Source organism: Acinonyx jubatus, chromosome E3, assembly GCF_027475565.1.
Source record: "Acinonyx jubatus isolate Ajub_Pintada_27869175 chromosome E3, VMU_Ajub_asm_v1.0, whole genome shotgun sequence".
NCBI classification, from domain to species: domain Eukaryota; kingdom Metazoa; phylum Chordata; class Mammalia; order Carnivora; family Felidae; genus Acinonyx; species Acinonyx jubatus.
In genome coordinates this window covers 30,369,781-30,388,511 of record NC_069398.1, presented here as the reverse complement: position 1 = coordinate 30,388,511, position 18,731 = coordinate 30,369,781, and the positions used below count along the sequence as shown (strand labels likewise).

Genomic DNA, 18,731 nt, shown 5'->3' with positions numbered 1-18,731 from the left:
AGCCGAAGTTGCACGCTTAACCGACTGAGCGACCCAGGTGCCCGTTTTTTTTTTTTTTTAACTGTCTTAACTTCTGTAAGACTAACACCGGAGCACCCCAGTTTTTACAGATACAGATCTCCTTCTGTAGCACAAACAACCCCTTCTGAATTCCTCTGGGTGGAGTTTAGGTGTCTTAATCCTGGCTTCTCTTGAAGGCGCGTGCAGGGACAGGAGCTGTAGATATCCCAGCAGGGAGTAGTTCTAAATGACGTGTGACACATAGCCCTCAACTGTTGGGAGCACACTACAATAACTCAAGGCAAGAACAGCCCCCTCTTTCCCCCAGCTTTCTCCAAGGTCTTGTTTGATCCTCGGACGTTATCCAAGGCACAGGTCCCCCACAACACACTCAGGTCCCTTCTCATCCCGAGGCCTGATATACCGACCCCGGGTCGGGGGGCAGAGCAAAGGTGTAGGTGGCAGCATCCGCCCCATATGCCAATGATGCTGAAGCCTGACAGAGTTCCCCCAATGACTTGGCTCATTAAACGTGGGGCTTCCCAGAGTGGGACAGCCAAGGTGGGGTTGGGGTTCATTCCTACCCATGTCCAGCTTGGGGCTTGGGGCACACCCGCTGGCTGGGTTGGGTGGTGAGGGTGGTGGGAGAACAGAGGTAATTAAGAAAAAATCCCAGGGGCACCTGGGTGACTCAGTCAGTTGAATGCTCAGCTCTCGATTTCAGCTCAGGTCATGATCCCAGGGTTGTGGGTTCGAGTCCTGCATCAGGCTCTGCAGTGAGTGTGGAACTTGCTTGAGATTCTCTCCATCTCTCTCTTTCCCCCTCTCTCTCTCCCTGTGCCCCTCTACCCTGCTCACTCTGTCTCAAAACAGGAAGGGGGGGTGCCTGGGTGGCTCAGTCGGTAAAGGGCCCGACTTTGGCTCAGGTCATGACCTCGTGGTTCTGGAGTTCGAGCACCGCATCAGGCTCCGTGCTGACAGCTCAGAGCCTGGAGCCTGCTCCGGATTCTGTGTCTCCCTCTCTTTCTCTGCCCCTCCCCTGCTCATGCTCTCTCTCTCTCTCAAAAATAAATAAATGTTAAAAAAAATTTTCTTATAAAGCCCAAACCTCTTCTAGAAGAAAAGGAGCTTAGGAAGAAGCGGACTCGGAGGCGCGCAACTCAAAGTGTGGTCCTTGGACCAGCAACATCAGCGGTGTCTCGTATCTTGTTAGAAACCTAGAATCCCAGGCCTTACTCGTGACCTCCCCGATGAAAGTCTGTGGCTTAGCAAGACCTCTGGTGATTCTCAGGCACATCCAAGTTCAAGAAGCCCTGCAGGGACCGGAGGCACTCACACTCGATGGGGCACCAGGACTCCTGTGGGCCTGTGGGGACACAGGTGGCTGCCCCTGGCAGGTGCGGACTCAGGTGGGAGTGGGGCCCAAGGCTCTGCGTTTCCAAGTCCCCTGAGCGCAGCCTTGCTCCCCACTCCATCTAGCGTCTGCTCGGAGCCTCAAACCTGGCTGCATGTTGGAGTCACAGGGGGAGAAGGAGGGGGTGGAACCAGACCCGCCTCCACGAGACCCGCCTCAGAGTCCTGGTGGCTGTTTAAGGAAGACTAGTCAGCGCGACTGACCGGTCCCCGACGCCCCAGACAGCAGCTCCGTCCACACCTGCCAGAGAACACAGAGGGGATGCCTGCTGCCTCAAGGCCCAACCCCCTCCCCGCCGCCCCCCCTGCACAGAAAAGAAAGGGACTCTGGCTGCCTGGCATATGCTTGGCTATTTGAGAACACACAAGCTTTATTCAGCAATAATGGCAGTATTTCATGAGAATGAGCTGGAAACAGCAGGAATGCTGTTGTCTGCACAAAGTCTGACAGCAAAGATTACGGCAATGGGGTTTTGCCCCCGCAGCCCTGGCCCTGCCCCAAACAGGGCCCACTTACTCCAGGCTCCTGCGCGGCTGTGCTGGGGCCTCATTGCGGCCTCTCTCTACACCTGCACCTGCCCTCTCCTCATACTCTCCCTCTGTGGGCCACTGCCCAGCCCCCTCGGGCTCCCTCCAGTCCTGCCTCCTCCTTCCCAAGGCCGCGCAAGAACACCGTCTCCCACAGTGAACCCACGTCCCCACCGGCGTGCTCCTCCTTTGCTGTGAGGCCTCTTCCTCACTGGATGAAGGCGCTATTTTGAAAGCACTTCGCACTCACCAAGTGTTAGCCCTGCCCGCACCCAACCCAACAGCAAGCAGGCAGGAAACGGGCCCCGGGAGCCACAGGGACAGTGCACAAAGGGAGGGACCGGGCCGAGGAGCTGTGGGGCCCAAATGGAAAAAGTCAGATGTCATTTTGGTTCGAATTCAGGACCCAGAGAACATAACTGATACAGAGGAAATCATGTGAGACGCCTGTGTGACGCATGTTGTGTGTGTGTGTGTGCGCGCGTGCGCGCGCACGCACACGCTTGTCTCCGTACATACGACCTTTTGTGACGTAGCCTTAACCATTGGTGACCATCCACCTGGTTCTCTGACCTGGGCAGGGCCATCTGGGGGAAGGAAGCCCGAACCGCAGATGGACGGCCAAAGTGCCGACATGGGAAGGATGGGTGAGGGGCAGCCAGGCACGCCTGGGAGAGAGGAGGGACCCCGTCGAGTGTTGGGGGTCCTGCTTGGGGATCTTCAAAGGCAAGGGGGTGGGGTGGGGCTGACTGAGAGGGGCTTACGGCAGAGGCTGGACTGTACAGATGGGCTGATGGCAGGGGTGTGGGGCTGAGGTGGGGGGGGGCTCGTGGCGGCAGCTGGAATTACGGATGGATGGCCAGCAGGGTGGACAGCCCCGCGCACATGAAACCCTCTCCTCGGTGGCACGTGCCACCCTGTCTGAAGCGCCCAGTGGGCAGTCAGTTAGCACTGAGACGGGACTGGGGGCTGCTCACACAGTGTAAGTTTTGATGGATTTGTAGAGGGGCGGCAGGAGCCCGTGGTTCTCGCGGACAACTTCCAGGTACTCAGATGGAGTCTCCAGCAGGAAGGGCCCACAGCACATCTGGCAGCAGCACCTGACCCCAGCGGGCGGCTCCGGGTTCTTGTCAGACATGGGGGAAAAGTCAAAATCAGCCACCTATGGTGAACAAAACCCCATGGGTCAATCACCCGCCTGCCGGACCCCCTTCAGGTGGCCTTATGAGCTCAGCTGCCTGGAGACACACAGTGCTTTCCCTGTGCCTTTGGCTTTTCTGCTCTCTGGGCCTCCCCGTGGTGGCTGCCCTCTCCCTTACCAGGGGCACAGCTGCTAGGCAAGGGGTGAGCATGGGAGTTAAGTCACATGGGAAAGAGCCAACTCAACTTGGCCCAGTCGGTGAGCACCTCTTGGGCACATCCTCCCCAGCCCCAGGACCTCACTCTGACATCCAGACCCCCTCCGGGTCCCGTTCTCCAGTCGGAGCCTGGTGACCCGGCCTCCACCCCCCTGAATACCCACCTCCACCATGTCCTTCTGATGAGCGGCATTCCGCAAGGTCATGTACATGATGAAGGCCAGCATCATGGTGATAAGTGTGGCACACGGGAAAGCAAAGACAGCCGGCTGGATGCCTGGGAGTGAGAGAGGATGAGGTCATGGGTCTGGGGAGTTGGTGGAGAAGGCTCGCTCTCAGACCACAATGGGGCATAGGACAGTCAAACCCCACAGGAGCTATCTTTTCCTTAGGTACATGCATTGAGAATCTCATCTAGGATTCTGCAAAAACCAAGTTGGGGTGTGTGAGGGCGTTAAAATATGTCCACATGGGGCACCAGGGTAGCTCAATCCGTTAAGCATCCAACTCTTCATTTTGGCTCAGGTCATGATCCCATGGTTCCTGAGTTCGAGCCCTATATAGGGCTCTGTGCTGACAGGGCAGAGCCTGCTCAGGATTCTTTCTCCTTCTCTCTCTGCCCATCCCCCACTCACACACGCATGTGCACACACATGCGCTCTCTCAAAATAAGTAAATAAACTCTGGGGCGCCTGCGTGGCTCAGTCGGTTAAGCGTCCGACTTTGGCTCAGGTCATGATCTCACGGTTTGTGAGTTCGAGCCCCATGTCAGGCTCTGTGCTGACAGCTCACAGCCTGGAGCCTGCTTTAGATTCTATGTCTCCCTCTCTTTGCCCCTCCCATGCTCATGCTCTGTCTCTCAATAATAAATATGCGTTAAAAATTTTTTTAAATAAATAAAAAATAAACTTTATTTTTTTTTAAGTTTATTTATTTCGAGAGAGACAGAGACAGCGTGAGTTGGGGAAGAGCAGAAAGAGACAGAAAATCCCAAGCAGGTTCCGTGCTGCCAATGCAGAGCCTGACATGGGGCTCGAACCCACAAAGCTGTGAGATCGTGACCTGAGCTGAAACCAAGAGCCTGATGCTTAATCAACTGAGCCACTCAGGTGCCCCAATAAATAAACTTTAAAAAATAAAAGTAACACATGTCTACCTATTACTTGACAGTCACTTTCAAGAGGTGTACCCTGAGTGTGGGCTGGACTCAATGGCTTGCTCCTACTGAACAGCACAGGACAGGAATGACGACTTCCCAGTCCAGGCCATAAAAGACACTGCAGCTACCTCCTTGCTCTCTTGGGTGATGTGCACTGGGGATGGGAAAGCCATGCTGTGAGGACACTCAAGCAGCCTCGTGACCTGTTGTTGCTTTCTCCCCTCCACCAGCCCTGGGCTCACTCACTGACCCTCCTGTCAGGAAACTGCACGGGGGAGCAGGGATAACCCAGTGTCTGCAGTTAGGCGGTCCTGGGTTCGAACCCCAGCTCTGACCAAGCTCTCTGATGCTAACACTGACTCATGAGGCTGCTTCGGGGATGCCACGAGGTGAGGGGCATGAATGTGTCAGGTGCACGGCAGGTGATCAGCAAGTATGGGTTCCCCTCACTCCTCCCCGACCCTGCCCCTTGGTATAGATGCCACAGTAAGGCATGAGGCTGTGCTTTCCAAGAAAAGGCAGCACTGATTACCCAGAATGCTATCTTCTCTGCACAATTCAGGGGGATCCCAGGCACTCCGTGCCCAGGAGATCTGGGGGAGGCAGAGCCCAAGACCTCTGACGATGGCCACAGGTCACAGAGTCTCTCCACAAGGCCAGCCAGGGCCCAGAGTGGAGCACGGCATCTGCCCAATGGCTCAGACAGGGACTGGGGAGACTGGAGGGGACAGCGGCAGCATCTGGGGCACTTGCCGGGCTGACCATGGGGGCAAGTGCGGCTGGCAAGATTTTTTGTGTACCCTAGAGGCTGGGACCTGGGTGGGCACCTGAAAGACCCTTCCTCAGGGTTCTGGCATCCACTTTCTCCTGTCTGTAAGGAAGTGCTTTTCTGGGGTCACGGAAGAGCCCCCCTGGAAAAGAAGGGTAGAACTTCACGCCGCCATCGGCCAATCCTGTGACTATAAGCCAGTGGCCGGGCCTGATATGACTCGGAGAAGAGCATTCATTGCAGGGGAGATGGCCAGGGATCCTTACAAATGACAGGAACCTTTGTGAGTAGCTTCCGCTCCCCAGGAGACCCACAACATCCTGAGGGTCTGCAGCTACCGCTAGGGACGCTGGTTTTAATGGTGGCAACAACGGCAGGATCGGGGAGATGGCGGAGGAGGGAGGCTCGTGATCGTGGTGGCTTATTTAGGGGAGCAGCATTCATGATGGGGACAGCGTGGCATTGGTAACATGTGGGAAGGACACGGTGGCGGGAGTGATGGAGGCAAGAGAGAGCCAAAGCCGGGTTGATGCTGGGCAGCATGGATCAATGGCACGTGGTCCAGACGGTGGGCATCCCAACTGGTGTGGGGGAGGGGAGGGCACTGCCGGCAGCAGCGAGGGTGGTGGTGGTCGAACCGCAGGGTGCTCTGGCCCTGGTCGTTTGGGGGAGGTACAGGCACGGGCCAGGAGGTTCAGCGATGACTGTCATGTTGGTGGGTCAGCTGGGGGGAGCATACTGGTGGCAGTGACAGGCTTGACTGTGTGTTGCGGCCTGTGTGGCACGGGAGCAGAGGACGAGGGGTCACTTACTGGAAGGCCACACCTGGATCCTGTGGTACTGATGCGTCTTGCTGATGACATTCTCGGCCCGGATGCTGAAGCAGTAGTCCCCGGGATCCCTGAAGGTGTGGGTCAGGTTGTAAGCCGTGCTGGCCACGGACACCGGGTGGCATTCCCCTTCTTCCAGCGGGAGGCACTCGGGCTTGAGACGCCAGCACACAGTCAGGGGAGGGCTGCGGGGAAATGGGGGTGTCTTTTCAGAAATGGCTCCGCAAAGGGGTGCCTGGGTGGCTCAGTCGACTTTTGGTTCGCGTTCAGGTCACAATCTCGTGGTTCGTGGGTTCGAGCCCCACGTCAGGCTCTGCGCTGACAGTGTGGAGCCCGCTCGGGATTCTCTCTCTCTCTCCCTCTCTCTCTCTTTCTCTTCCCCACCCCCCAAAATAAATAAAATAAAAACTTAAAAATATGGCTCAGCAAGGAATGGGAGCACAGACCAAGTCTGAGAAAGGCCAGGTAGCCGTGAACTTCAGTGTACTTTTCAGGACAGAACACCCAGTTGTCCTCTAGGTGGTCCTTCCTTTTTACACCTTCCAGACAAGGGAACATAAGGGAACCTGTACATCTTATGTACAGGTACAGAAGATGGTCCCAGAGCCCAAGAGGATGCCAGGCTTAGTGAAGCAAACAGGGACAGGCTGGTAAAACACCCCCGTGCCCCCTCAACCATCACATCTGCCAAGCCCGAGTAGCTCCCACCCCATTCTTCAAGTACCAAGCCCCTGCCCCCAAAGCTCCCGGAAAGCTCCAAAGACCAACTCCAGCCCCATGGCGCATCTTCCTTGTTCCTTGGTCACTTTGCTTGCTCCCCATCTAGACCTGCTTCCCGCCGTCATGTCCCTGGGTTAAGGGACAAGAGTCCTCAGAGGGCTGGGCCCCGGCCGCTGACCTCCACAGCTCCGTCCACCCTTGTGCAGAGAACATGTCCAGCTTCTCTGTCGCTTACTACAAACTCGGCCCGAGGCTGTTCTTGCTGATGGCCAGGCCAGGCCAGTTCCTTCCCCGGGACAGTCTGTTTTCCGGGGCCATGGAAGCAGACCGAAGCCACATACAGAGGGCTTTTCACATGGCTGCTTCCACACCTGCCTTTGCCTCAACACCCACACTGCAGACAGCTCTAAAGGGCCCGTGCTCCCTCCCCGGGACCTCGGGTGTGGAGCCCTGCCCGCAGCTCCCCCATGGCTGCAGGGCAAGGTGGGATAAGCCTTCCCCGGCCCCTAAACCTGGGGCCCCTCAGGAGATGGAGCAGGCTCAGGGTCACGCACGGGAGAGTATGGGCAGGGCAATGCGTCACCCGCTGTCCACCATGGGGTTCACTCACCTCCCCAGGAAGTTCAAGGTCACTGTCATCTTTTGGAAGGTCTGAATTAGGGTGGGCCCCAAGACCTGGATGCCTCGAAGGGTTTCTGAAAGGCAGAGAGGGGCCCCGTTAGACCCGGAGACTGAGGACAGCTGTCTCAGCGCTCCCACAGCTTGGGGCCGTGTGACCACCGCCTTGTCCTCCCCCAGGCTCTCCCTTCCAAGGGCAGGTGGGAGGTCTGTCCCGGGCGTGCTTGGGTCCTGCCTCCCCAACAGCAGCAGGTTCCAGAGCCCGCTCAGAGTGAGGACACTGGAGGAAGCAGCGGAGCTCTGGGAACCAGGACCAAGGGCTGGCTCAGTGTAAGTGCCCCTCCCCCATCGCCTAGGCACCGTGGGGAAAGCACCGGGCCCATTAGCCTGCCCGGCAGCACACGGAGAAATCTGCCACAGGGGCCCAAGCGCCTCCTCTTGCCAGAGTCGGGGAGAGGAGGGTTGGGGTCTGGTGGCCACGTGACCTCCTCTGTGGCCTTCAGTGCCCTCTTAGAAGCGGGGATGATGACAGGCCATGCAGAGGGGATGCCAGGGGAACAAGAACAGGGGGTGCGCAGCCAAGCCCAATCCAGGGCCCGACCAGAGCCCCTCTGATCTGCACTGATCCAACCTTGGAAGGAGTGGTGCCCAGGGCTGCCCAAGGGGCCACGTGCTCAACCCGCACCAGCCCCCAGGGACCCACCCTGCAGCTTCAGGGAGGCAGAGAAGTCTCCTGTCTTCTGCACGATGCCCTTCCCGGCATCCTGCGTTGCCTGTTCCCACTCTGCCACCACCTTGAGCTTCACAGTGAAGGTCCCAATGATCGAATAGTTGTAGTAGACCACTGCCTCTTCAGTCACCATCTGTGTGCTGTAAGGTAGCAGGAGGGAGACAACGGAAGTGACTCACGTGACCTCTCAGAGTCGGGGGTGTCTGCGGGGTGACAAGCTCAGCCCCCAATGCCTTGTGAGAAAACCACTGGTCATCACAGCAGCAGCCCCCAGAGCCACCAGGACGCAAGGTCAGCAGTGCTTGGGTCAAGTGGCTGCCTGTCATCCTCGTGCTTGTAAGTGACAGGTAGGAGAACTCCCAGCAACAAGTGCCTGTCACCTGCCAGGAAGTGCTCTGCCCCCTTCAGCCAGGAATCTAAAAGAGGCCCTGCATTAGAGACAAGGACAATCCTGGGAGGGAAAAAATATGAACTTTGGAGTTAAGACATATTTGGCTTTAAATCTCAATTCTAGATGTCTTATGTATAGAACTGTAAGCCTTACTTTTCTCATTGTAATAGAGAATCATACCTCCATATAAAGTATATAAATTCCTGCAATTACTTGAATTACTTCAAAAGGAAGTCTAATAACAATAAAGAAAATCTTTGTGTTGATTTCTCAATGCTCTTTATATATGAAGTTTAACAAACCTTTACCTATTTTCCAAATATTTTCTCCCAGTTTAACCTTGTCTTTCGGTTTGATTTACTTCCCTCATACTCAGATATTAAATCTAGTGATGCCAAATCTTGCATTTTTTTCCTTTATAGTGTCTGCCTGTTTTTATTCTTACAAAATGCTTTCTCCACTGCCAAGTCATCCAATTGCAGGGGATCATCTACATTTCAATCTAGTCCTGGCTCATTATGTGTACTTTGTAATCTATCTGGAATTGTTCTTGTTAAGGATCAGATTGTTTTTCTTCTAAATAGTTAACCCACTGTCCTAGTACCATTTATTAAATAAGTAATATGTCTTTACTCACTGGCTAGAAATACCACTGTTATCATATACTAGATGTGCATTTAAACTTTGATTTGTGTCTGCCTTTTCCATTCTGTTCTACTGAACACACTTTTGTGATTTGTAGTTTTTAAAATACATTTATGTATTTCTAATTCTTCTCCCCAACCCCATTCATCATTATGCTGCTTTGATGATCTTTTTTTTCCTTCTGACAATATTCAGAAATTCTCTCTTAAAAGTCTTTTTGACTCTAGGTATAATCTGTGGTTTTATCCACATAAATCCTACAATTTTAGGCTAAGTTCATTCTCTCAGCTTTTACAGTTTATAACTATTGTGAAAGATTTTTTCCATTGCCATCATATGGAAAGGCTATGATTTTTGTTTTGTAAGCACCCATATTACTAAAATCTCTTTTTAGTTCTAAGATTTTTTTAGTTGGGTCTCTTGTGTTTTCTAGGCCATCTGTGTGTGATGTTTTTGTCTCCTGCTTTACAATATTTATATCTCATTTCTTTTTCTTGCTTTATTTCATTGGCTAGTAAGAATGTTCAAATATAGTAACAATAGTAAATAAAGCATTTAATATTAAAAGAAATGCCCCTAATTAATATAGATGCTGTCCCCTGGTTTGAGACAGATGTTCTAGATGTTCTTTATGTTCTAAAACCACATATGTTTATAACCATATATGTTTTTATATACATACACACGTATATATACATTTGTGTATACGAATATATGTACGTTTGTGTATATGTGTGTATTTACGTGCCAAATTTAGATGCACTGTAGAAGCTTTGTCACATTCCAGAAATTATACTTATTGGAACATTTATTGGATTTGCATCAAGCTTACAGGATAACTGGAAGGAAATGGGCATCTTTACAATATTAAGATTCAGCATCCTGGTCCTGGACATGATGTACATACGCATCTACTCAAATCTTTGATACCTCTTGGCACCCTATTGTTTTCTTCACACGGGATCTTGCCCATTTCCAGGTAAGTGTGTTCCTGTGTTTGTTTTATGAACTATTTTTGCTATAATTAGGAGGAGTCCCCACTTTGCTCTCTAATTTATTACTGTACATAAGAAAGCATGCTGGGCCTCTAAGTCTCGTGGGGGTGAGGAGTGGTGCGTGAGAAAGATTACTAAGCCTTCAATGAACTTGGAAAATTGGTCTGTTTCTCTGCCAGACTGAGAAACATCATAAAGAATGCCAAGAAGTGAAAGGCGGAAAAATATGGGATAGAGTGGGAAGGACCATCAGCCCGGGACTTGACGGGACCTAAGTGGAGTGAGGGGTCTCCACGGGGCACTCACCCTCACATGAGCTCAGGGTATCTGGGGGCTGGCTGCTGGAGCTGCTGGGGCTCAGTGCTTGACCCACTTCCTGACCTGCCTCCTCCAGCCTAGCTTGTTTGGAGAGGAGAAGTCAGGAGAAACAAAGCTATAACACCCGAGTTCTAACACATGCGTATAATCGCACACGCCATCACCCAGGTACGTCCTTCCGGAGTCAAATGGAGAAAAATTCTACTCTGACCTTTCTTAAAAGGCTGTCTGGGGCCACCAATGACCTCCTCTACTAGGTTGCAGGCACCTAGAAGGCAGGTCCTGTGACTAACTCACCACTGGTCCCCACGCACCCCGAGCTTGACACAGAGCAGGTGTTGAAGGAATGTTTGGAGAGAGAGAGAGAATGGGCAGGTGAAGGTCAGAGAGTACAGAGCACTCTGCATGGGACAATGGGGCCACCACCCATAGGCCAAAGCTTGGGGGCATCAAGAGGGAAGAGCATACCCATCTCCGAAGTCCCAGTTGTAGAGAAATGAGGCAGTCTTGAAGAAGTTGCTCGGGTCATGGAGGAGGAAGGAAACTTTAAGGACTGTCTTGGTGAGGTAAGAGCTGGGCCAGGGCAGGGAGGTGTTCTGGGAGACAACGAGGTTCCCCACGAGGAGCTCTGGGAGAGAGACCGAAGGTGGGTGAGTCCACCAAGGGAAGGGGAAGGCGGAGCCAGGGAGTGACCTCACTTGCTAACTGGCAGGACAGCCTCTCCCTGCCCTGCCCTTCTGGCTGTTAGGGCTGGGTGGTGGCGGCAGAGGCGCTGTGGGTCCCTGAACACAGAGGCGCACGCCCCCCACATCATTGCCCCTGCTGCACGGACACTGGTGCAGACTCATGGCACACATCACATGCACAGCGTTGCTCCTGCACCCCTTTCACCAGGATCCTGAACTTTCTTAGCACAAAAGATGCCCAGGACCAGAAGGAAATGCATAGGCTTTGAAAGAAGTTTTTGAGAGATATTTCAAATTATTAGAGTCTAGAAAAAAAATGAGCATGTCTACTGATCGGCTCTGTACCCAGTGTGCTGGGCTGGGTAAGGACCACCGTTCTGCGTCTCCGTCTGTAAAAAAAAAATTTAGGTACTCATTTTTTTTCAACCCAAAAGCAGAAAGTAAGGTGTGCCTGATAAAGCTCATTTGGAAAATGCAGAAAAGTAGAATGAAAACAAAAGAGACTGCCTATCATTAGGGCACCTGGGTGGCTCAGTTGGTTAAGTCTCTGACTTTGGCTTAGGTCATGATCTCACATTTTGTGAGTTCAGTTGAGCCCCACGTTGGGCCATGATCTCACAGTTTGTGAGACAACCAAGCCTCACGTTGGGATCTCTGCTGTCCGTGGAGAGCCTGCTTCGGATCCTGTCTCTGCCTCTCTCTGTCCCTCCCCCGCTGGTGCAAGCTCTCTCTCTCTCTCTCTCAAAAATATAAACATTTAAGTAAAAAATAAAAAAAGAAACTGCCTATCATTCAAACACAACTACCATTGACGTTTTGAAGAACTGCAAAGCAAAGTAGCAAACAGAAAAGGTCCTCACCTGTGATGGGGAGGACGAGGAGGCTCCTCGCCACGGGCTGGCACATCCAGCAGTCGGCAGCGGTGACCCAGACGGAGACAGGGAAGTCCCCGGGCACGTTCCCCACGGCGCGGATGGTGGAGCTGAAAGCCTCGTCAGTCTTCCCCGTGAGCAGCAGCGGGGTATGGATCCAGTGGAAGCGGTAGACGCGGGTGTTGGAGGGCAGGACCAGGCTGCCGTTTTCGTTGGCCACCAGGCTGGCTGTGATGGTCACCTCCGCCCCTGTGGTGGCAGGGCCATCGGTGGTGAGGCGGAGTTCATACAGCCCTGGAAGCCCAGAGACAAAGACTACTTCAGGAGAGGTGTGACAAGGAACCCCACTGTCCCTGTCTGGGCTGGCTTTTATTATCCTATCCTACAAGTGGAGAAACTGAGGCCCAGGCAGCTCAAGTGACTTGCCCAAGGGTCATATGGCTAGTTCATTGTCAAGCTGGGATTCAAACCCAGGCCCAACTGACTCCATATATTTTCTTTTTATGCCAGCCAAGCAGGGCCTTCCAGAACACAGGCCTGACCCGGCCAGACTTATTTCTCAGCTGTGAAAATAACTGCCAATGTATGTCACAGGAGGGATTAGCTGCCAAAAAACGCCCTCTATTACCTGGTCTTTTGGACCAGACTACATGTCAAACAAAACTCCAATCTGAAACACAAAGCTGAGTCTGGACCCTGTAAGAGTCCTAACGCCTAGTGACAGAACAAGCCTTGGGACAAAGGTCCACTTTGATTCGAGCCAAGCCCTCTTCCATCGTGGTCGGTTTCTGAATCTGTAAAGGAAGAGGTCCTAGATCCGCACTGGCCACGCGTGGCTGTCTGGGTTTTGACTAAAGTGAAACAAAAGTTAAAGCCCACGTTCTCAGTCACGGTAGCCTCATTTCAAGCGCTCAACAGCCACGTGTGGCTAAGGGTCGCCATATTGGCACAGATACAGAATATCTTCATTATCACAGATGGTCTGACCGGACTGCATTGTTCCAAGCGACCTCTGGGATTTCTGCTGGGGCCAACGCAGCAACTGTGTGACACGAGCAGTTGACTCCTTGGGGGACTTGAAATGAAATCCTGAGGATGCAGCTCTTACGGGGAACCTGGGAATTAGTCTTGCAGGATCCCAGCAGAGAACAGGGCCTTGAGCATATGGGACAGAGGTTGGGTAAGAGGCCTTTTAAGTAACACTCCCTTCCCAACTACCACATTGAAGGGAAGACTGCTTGTAAACTGAAAATAGAGAAAATTAAAAATTAAAAAATTTTATTAAAAATTAAAATAATTGGGGTACCTGGGTGGCTCAGTCAGTTAAGCATCCGACTCTTGGTTTCGGCTCAGGCCATGATCTCACAGTTCATGAGTTCAAGCCCCGCATCAGGCTCTGTGCTGACAGCGTAGACCCTGCTTGGGATTCTCTCTCTTCCTCTCTCTCTCTCTCTCTCTCTCTCTCTCTCTCTCTGCCCCTCCCCTGCTCTCTCTCTCTCAAAATAAATAAATAAACTTAAAAAATTAAAGGGGCGCCTGGGTGGTGCAGTCGGTTAAGCGTCCGACTTCAGCCAGGTCACAATCTCGCGGTCCGTGAGTTTGAGCCCCGCGTCAGGCTCTGGGCTGATGGCTCGGAGCCTGGAGCCTGTTTCCGATTCTGTGTCTCCCTCTCTCTCTGCCCCTACCCCGTTCATGCTCTGTCTCTCTCTGTCCCAAAAATAAATAAAAACGTTGAAAAAAAAATTTTTTTTTAATTAAAATAACCAGTAACAATCACTGTTACCAAATTTGGGCATGTCCTACTTAAAAAAAAAAATTATGCTCATACTTTGGAATTACATGTTCCATTGTTTCCAATTCTGTATCATGGGCATTTTCCTAAGTCATTATTCTTTGATTGCTTTACATAGCTGTACAACATTTTGTCATACCAACAAGGTAAGATTTTTAAAATAAGGTTTCTTTCCATCATAAAAGTAATACATACGTACGTGTAAGGAATAGTAGACATGTCCCATTATCCTACCTCCTAAGGACAACAGTTAGAACCATACTGCTGTCCTCATGTCTGTTTTTCACGCACAGGAGTTTTTAAATTTTTTAAAATTTATTAAAAAAAAATTTTTTTAGTTTATTTGAGAGAGACAGCTTGAGCAGGGGAGGGGCAGAGAGAGAGAGAGAGAGAGGGAGAGAGAGAATCCCAAGCAGGTTCCACACGTTAGCACAGAGCCCGATGTGGGACTCGAACATGCGGGGCTCAAACTCTTAAAATCGTGAGATCATGACCTGAGCCAAAACTGAGAGTCGGATGCTTAACTGACTGAGCCACCCAGGCGCCCCTAGAAGTTTTTAATTTATTTTAACTGAGACATATTCACACTCTGCACACAATTTTGAATTATTTTCTCGTGTGTCATGTCCGTGGTTGCACTAATGTGAATTTCACTATTGGCATGAGAACCCGTCAAGCAGGTGTATCTTTTTTTTTTTTTTTTTTCAAGTAAACTCAACCCCCAGCATGGGGCTCGGACTCATGAGATCAAGAGTCTCATGCCCTACTGACTGAGCCAGCCAGGAGCCCCAAGCCGGTATAGTTTGATTCACAGAACCCTTCCCTCTTGTCAATAGCAACACTGCCGTGTCTTAGTGACTATTTTCCTGTCATTTGTACATTTCCTCTGTAGGTGAGATTTCTGAAGGGCTCCAGGTTCGAGAGCGTCCAGCCTACAACAGCTTACGCCTCACCAGAAGTGATGCAGAAGGAAGGCTGGAGGGGCTGCAAGGCTCACTCTGCTCATTTATTTCACTCACTCCCACCCACCTTCCTGGCCTCACGCACCTGCTCTCCTGGCTTTAAGCACCTCCTATAAGAAACCAAGTAACAGACCTACTTTCTGGGCTCCAGACCTGCACTGAGCAAAAGAGTAGCTACTAGCCACAGGTAATTAAGTTTAAATTAATTTGATTACTTAAAACTAACCGATACTAACAATTCAGTTCCTCGGTTGCACTAGCCACATTTCAAGTGCTTCATAGCCAGGGGTGGTTAATAGCTACTCTTCTGGACAGCACGGATGTAGAATATTTCCTTCATCACAATGTTCCATGGGAAGGTGCTGGCTCTAGACCCTCTGGAGTTCTCCCCTCCCCATTTTCTGCCATTGCTCTCTGTTGGGCCTGGAGGGACCAGCTGTCCCAGGAATCTACCCTAGGCCCTTGTTACTACCCCTTCCAGCCAGGCACATTTGCTTCCCCTTCATCACTACTAGCACTGCTGAAGGCCAGCATTACTGGCTTCATCCTTGGCCCTGGCCCTCGGCCTCCAGTCCTTCCCCATCTCAGCATCATCCCTCCCACCCCCACCAACAACCTTCCTCCACGATAATGTGTTCATGGACCAGCTTCAGTGTGGAGTCCAAATTCACATCTTGGCACATCCATGCTGGGGCCGGCCACTTTAACTCTTACAGCTTCTCCCCCATGTTTTGTCCTTCCTAGCCTCAGGGTCTTTGCACATGCTGTCCTCACTGCCCTTCTCCACCTACATGTCAGAGGATATAACCTCTTCCAGGAAGCCTTCCCTCAACCCCTCACCCCCTCAGTGCTCTCTGAACAGCTTGAGCTCTCAGTGGTCCCAACCCTGAGTTGGCATGAAGGTTTCTTTGTCTCCTTTGGCAGGTGCACCACAAGCTCGAGGGTAGGGGTTATCCTCATCTCCCATGTGCCTAACAAAGTGCTTGGCACATAGTAGGTGTTCAACACTGCTGCTAACCGTGGCACCTGGAGAGAAGAGTGTGGCTGAGGGACCAGCCCACCTAGCAGTGTCCCAGGAGAACATTCACCCAGGTGGTACTGACTGAGCCCCTTGCCTTGTGCCCCACAAGTGCTGGGAAGGACCCAGAAGTACAGGACATCCTTCCTGCCCTCAGGGAGCTCACGAGAGACCTGCTAGACTCAGCAAATCTGGGACAAGAGCGAGTGTGAGTCCTCAGTGGCATCCCATTTGCCTTGTGGCCACGCTACCTGCCCCCACCAGGGACTCCTGCTCCAGCCTTTCCCCTCGTCCATGTCACATATTCCCTGTTCTGAATCCCCTTCCCCAGAGCCATATTTTGGATTGTACACTCATTTGGACTGGCACTGAAAACGGGACCTGTGGTGTCTTAATCCCAAAGAGTTCCAGATGCTATGGCAGAAATTCCTGCAAGAAAATACACTGTGTATTTTACACTGAGGGAAAGGAGTGCATTGAGGTCCCCATGGAACTACCTGGAGTCACCAAGCAGATCCGTACCCACCACCCCCTCCCCTGGGCTGAGTTCTATTCTCCCTCCCTTTGGCTGCCAGGCTTCACAGAGACCATCTCCTCCCTTCTCCCTTTTGCTCCAGCCCCCACCCCCCCACCCCAGGCGAGGAGTGTGGGCCAGAGCGAGGCTGGCAGGTGGCAGGGACATTCGGCTGCATACTAATGGCCATCCAGCATCTGCAACGAGACTGGAGACAGGCGCATGTCAGCGCTACGCAGATCCGTTGCCAGGGGAATAGAACTCACTAGAGAGCAGACTGGCTGGGAGGAGGGATGGGTGGGGGCGGGGAAGGGCTGTGGCTACAGACACTGGCCCAGCTCCTAAGATCCCCCACACCTGTCCAGACACAAGGAGGCTCCAAGGACATTTTTTCTCAAGCTTTTTTTTTTTTTTTTTTTTTAAAGCAGATGTTTCACCCCCCTAGTGATGCTGCTCCTCTCTGTCAGGGCTCTCGGAAGGGCGCAGGGCATCCAAGTGGACCATGAAGGCTGTGCCACTTGTGGCTGATGGAACCAAGCCCAAGTCCTATCGCCCTCCCCATCTAAACCCATCTTTTCAGGTTGGGGAGCCCAGGCGACATGGCCTTGGAGTACAGAACAGCTAAGGGAGGGGCTGAGGGGGCTCCACGGGTGCACTGAGTGACCCAGAGCTGAAAGGGTCAAAGCACAAAGCGAAGTGACCACTGCCAGGAAGCCTGACCCACAGAAGCAACACTCACTCACTAGCAGGTCCCCAGGGCTTCCACTTGGAGCGCATTTTCCCTGACGACACAGCATGTGGGAACCTGGAACGTTCTAGAAAATGGCTACATCAGTTCTTTCACATTGCCCATGTAGGTAGCCTCAAACACTTCCCAGGGTATGTCTGAAATCTGAACATAACCTGGAATTAACGAATGATCCAGGACAAGGACTCTAGCCTATGCCTCTCCTGTGGGAGGCACTTGGTGTGGGCTGACCCACACCCCAGCAAGAATGGAAAGGGCTTCCAAGTCTCTCTGCTTTTCCTGTGGGAGAAGGTATGCTCCCCAACCTAATTCCCGGCTCTCTGGCTCACATCACGAATAGGCCAGGCTGGAAACCACACATGATCTCCAAAAAATTAATTTACTTTTTCTTTTTTTGTTTTTTTCAGAATTTTGGCCACCATTGATCACTTCTGGACACATGTAAACCCAATGGACAGGAGACCCCGTCTCTCTGTGAATTTCCAGGAGGGAAGCAGGTAATCCTGACCAAACATAATTCCCACAAAATGCTATTTTCATCCCTAAGATGCAGGTTTTTATTTTACCTTGGGGCTTTTCTTTCACAATTTTGATTAAATCTCTTCCTCTTTCTACCATTATTGGGGGGGGGGCGCGTAATGAAAAAATGTTGGATATTTAACACAAGCACATCCCCAGAGCTGTCCACATCCCACCTGTCCCCCAACAACTCTCCAATCCGGGTCCTTTTGTTGTCACCAAAATGTGGCAGAAAGGTTAATGCTGGCCTTCCGGCGGTGGGGCTGGGGGGAGCACCCAGCAGAACCTGTCAGCTTGGGGTCCATTTTGGAAACCATTCCAAAGACGAAACGGCAGACTGGCCTCTTGGACTCTAAAATCGCAACCTCGCCAAAGTCTTCCTCGAGCGGGGATGGGGGGGGGGAGGGGTGGGTACCTCTCCAGATAAGGCGACATTTAAAGGCGCTGCTCCGGGGCAACCTGCCCGCGCTCCCTGGGGGGCTGTGGCGTGATGACCGACCCGCACATTCCCGGTGTCCCCGCATCGTCCTCCTCACCGCTCCCCCCCCCCCAGCGGCTGCGAGGTCCCCAGCCATCCCCCCGGATGCACCGGCCACCGCGCGCGGTTCCCAGGGCAGGGGCGATCCGGAGGTGGCAGCGGGAACCGAGGAGCACGGGAAGACCCCACGAGTGCTGGGACAACGTCTGGGGAGAAGGATGGAGGCAGAGATGAGAGGGCTTCGAGGGGCCGGCTGGCCACGCTCTCCTCCGCAGCGCGCTGCGGAGGTCTCCCGGGAGGAAGGAGGTGCGCGCAGAGCGCACGGCGCCACCTCCGCGGCTGGCGGCTGGAGCGCCCGCCGGAGACCGCTCCGAGGCCCAGCGGAGGGCGCGGCGCCTTACCTGCGGCCACCCCAGCCGGGGCCAAGGGCAGGAGGCAGGCGAGCCAGAGGACGCGGCTGAGGCGCGGCCAGAGGGCCGGGGCCATGGCTGCGCCGGGAGCGGCAGGAGCGCCGAGGGGACGCGGCAGGCTCGGCGGCGGCCGCTCCTCGGGGCGCGCGGGGCGGGCTGAGCGAGGAGATGCGGGCGCGGCGCTCGCTCGTCCTCGCCTCGCGACGCTGTGTCGCTGCGCGCCGCCGCCGCCCACAGCCAGCCGCGCGGACCCCGGCC

At 53.0% G+C, this 18,731-nt stretch overlaps 1 protein-coding gene across 5 annotated transcripts; it reads right to left on the bottom strand.

Annotated features, from left to right (window-relative positions):
- Window positions 1-1,754: 1,754 nt before the first annotated feature.
- Window positions 1,755-18,685, bottom strand: TMEM130 (transmembrane protein 130). Of its 5 annotated transcripts, XM_053213529.1 has the most exons (9): window positions 18,465-18,595; window positions 17,058-17,210; window positions 12,021-12,326; window positions 10,943-11,102; window positions 8,099-8,265; window positions 7,388-7,472; window positions 6,040-6,242; window positions 3,464-3,576; window positions 1,755-3,103 (listed from the first exon to the last, which is right to left on the bottom strand). In XM_053213529.1, the coding sequence occupies exons 2-9, from the start codon at window positions 17,113-17,115 to the stop codon at window positions 2,915-2,917; spliced, it is 1,281 nt and encodes a 426-aa protein (XP_053069504.1). In that variant the 5' UTR covers window positions 17,116-17,210; window positions 18,465-18,595; the 3' UTR covers window positions 1,755-2,914. The 5 variants fall into 5 exon arrangements, with proteins under 5 accessions (XP_053069504.1, XP_026898029.1, XP_026898030.1 ...); XM_027042228.2 differs by lacking the exon at window positions 17,058-17,210 and having other exon boundaries at window positions 18,465-18,685; XM_027042229.2 differs by lacking the exon at window positions 17,058-17,210 and having other exon boundaries at window positions 1,755-3,067; window positions 18,465-18,683.
- Between the last annotated feature and the right edge of the window lie 46 nt (window positions 18,686-18,731).

Coding starts and splice junctions, on each gene's coding strand:
- TMEM130 (XM_027042228.2), bottom strand. CDS start 18,549: ATGGCCCCGGCCCTCTGGCCGCGCCTCAGCCGCGTCCTCTGGCTCGCC. Junction 12,327..18,464: donor CCCGGCTGGGGTGGCCGCAG/GTAAGGCGCCGC, acceptor CTGGGCTTCCAG/GGCTGTATGAACTCCGCCTC. Junction 6,243..7,387: donor ACCTTGAACTTCCTGGGGAG/GTGAGTGAACCC, acceptor ATTTCCCCGCAG/CCCTCCCCTGACTGTGTGCT.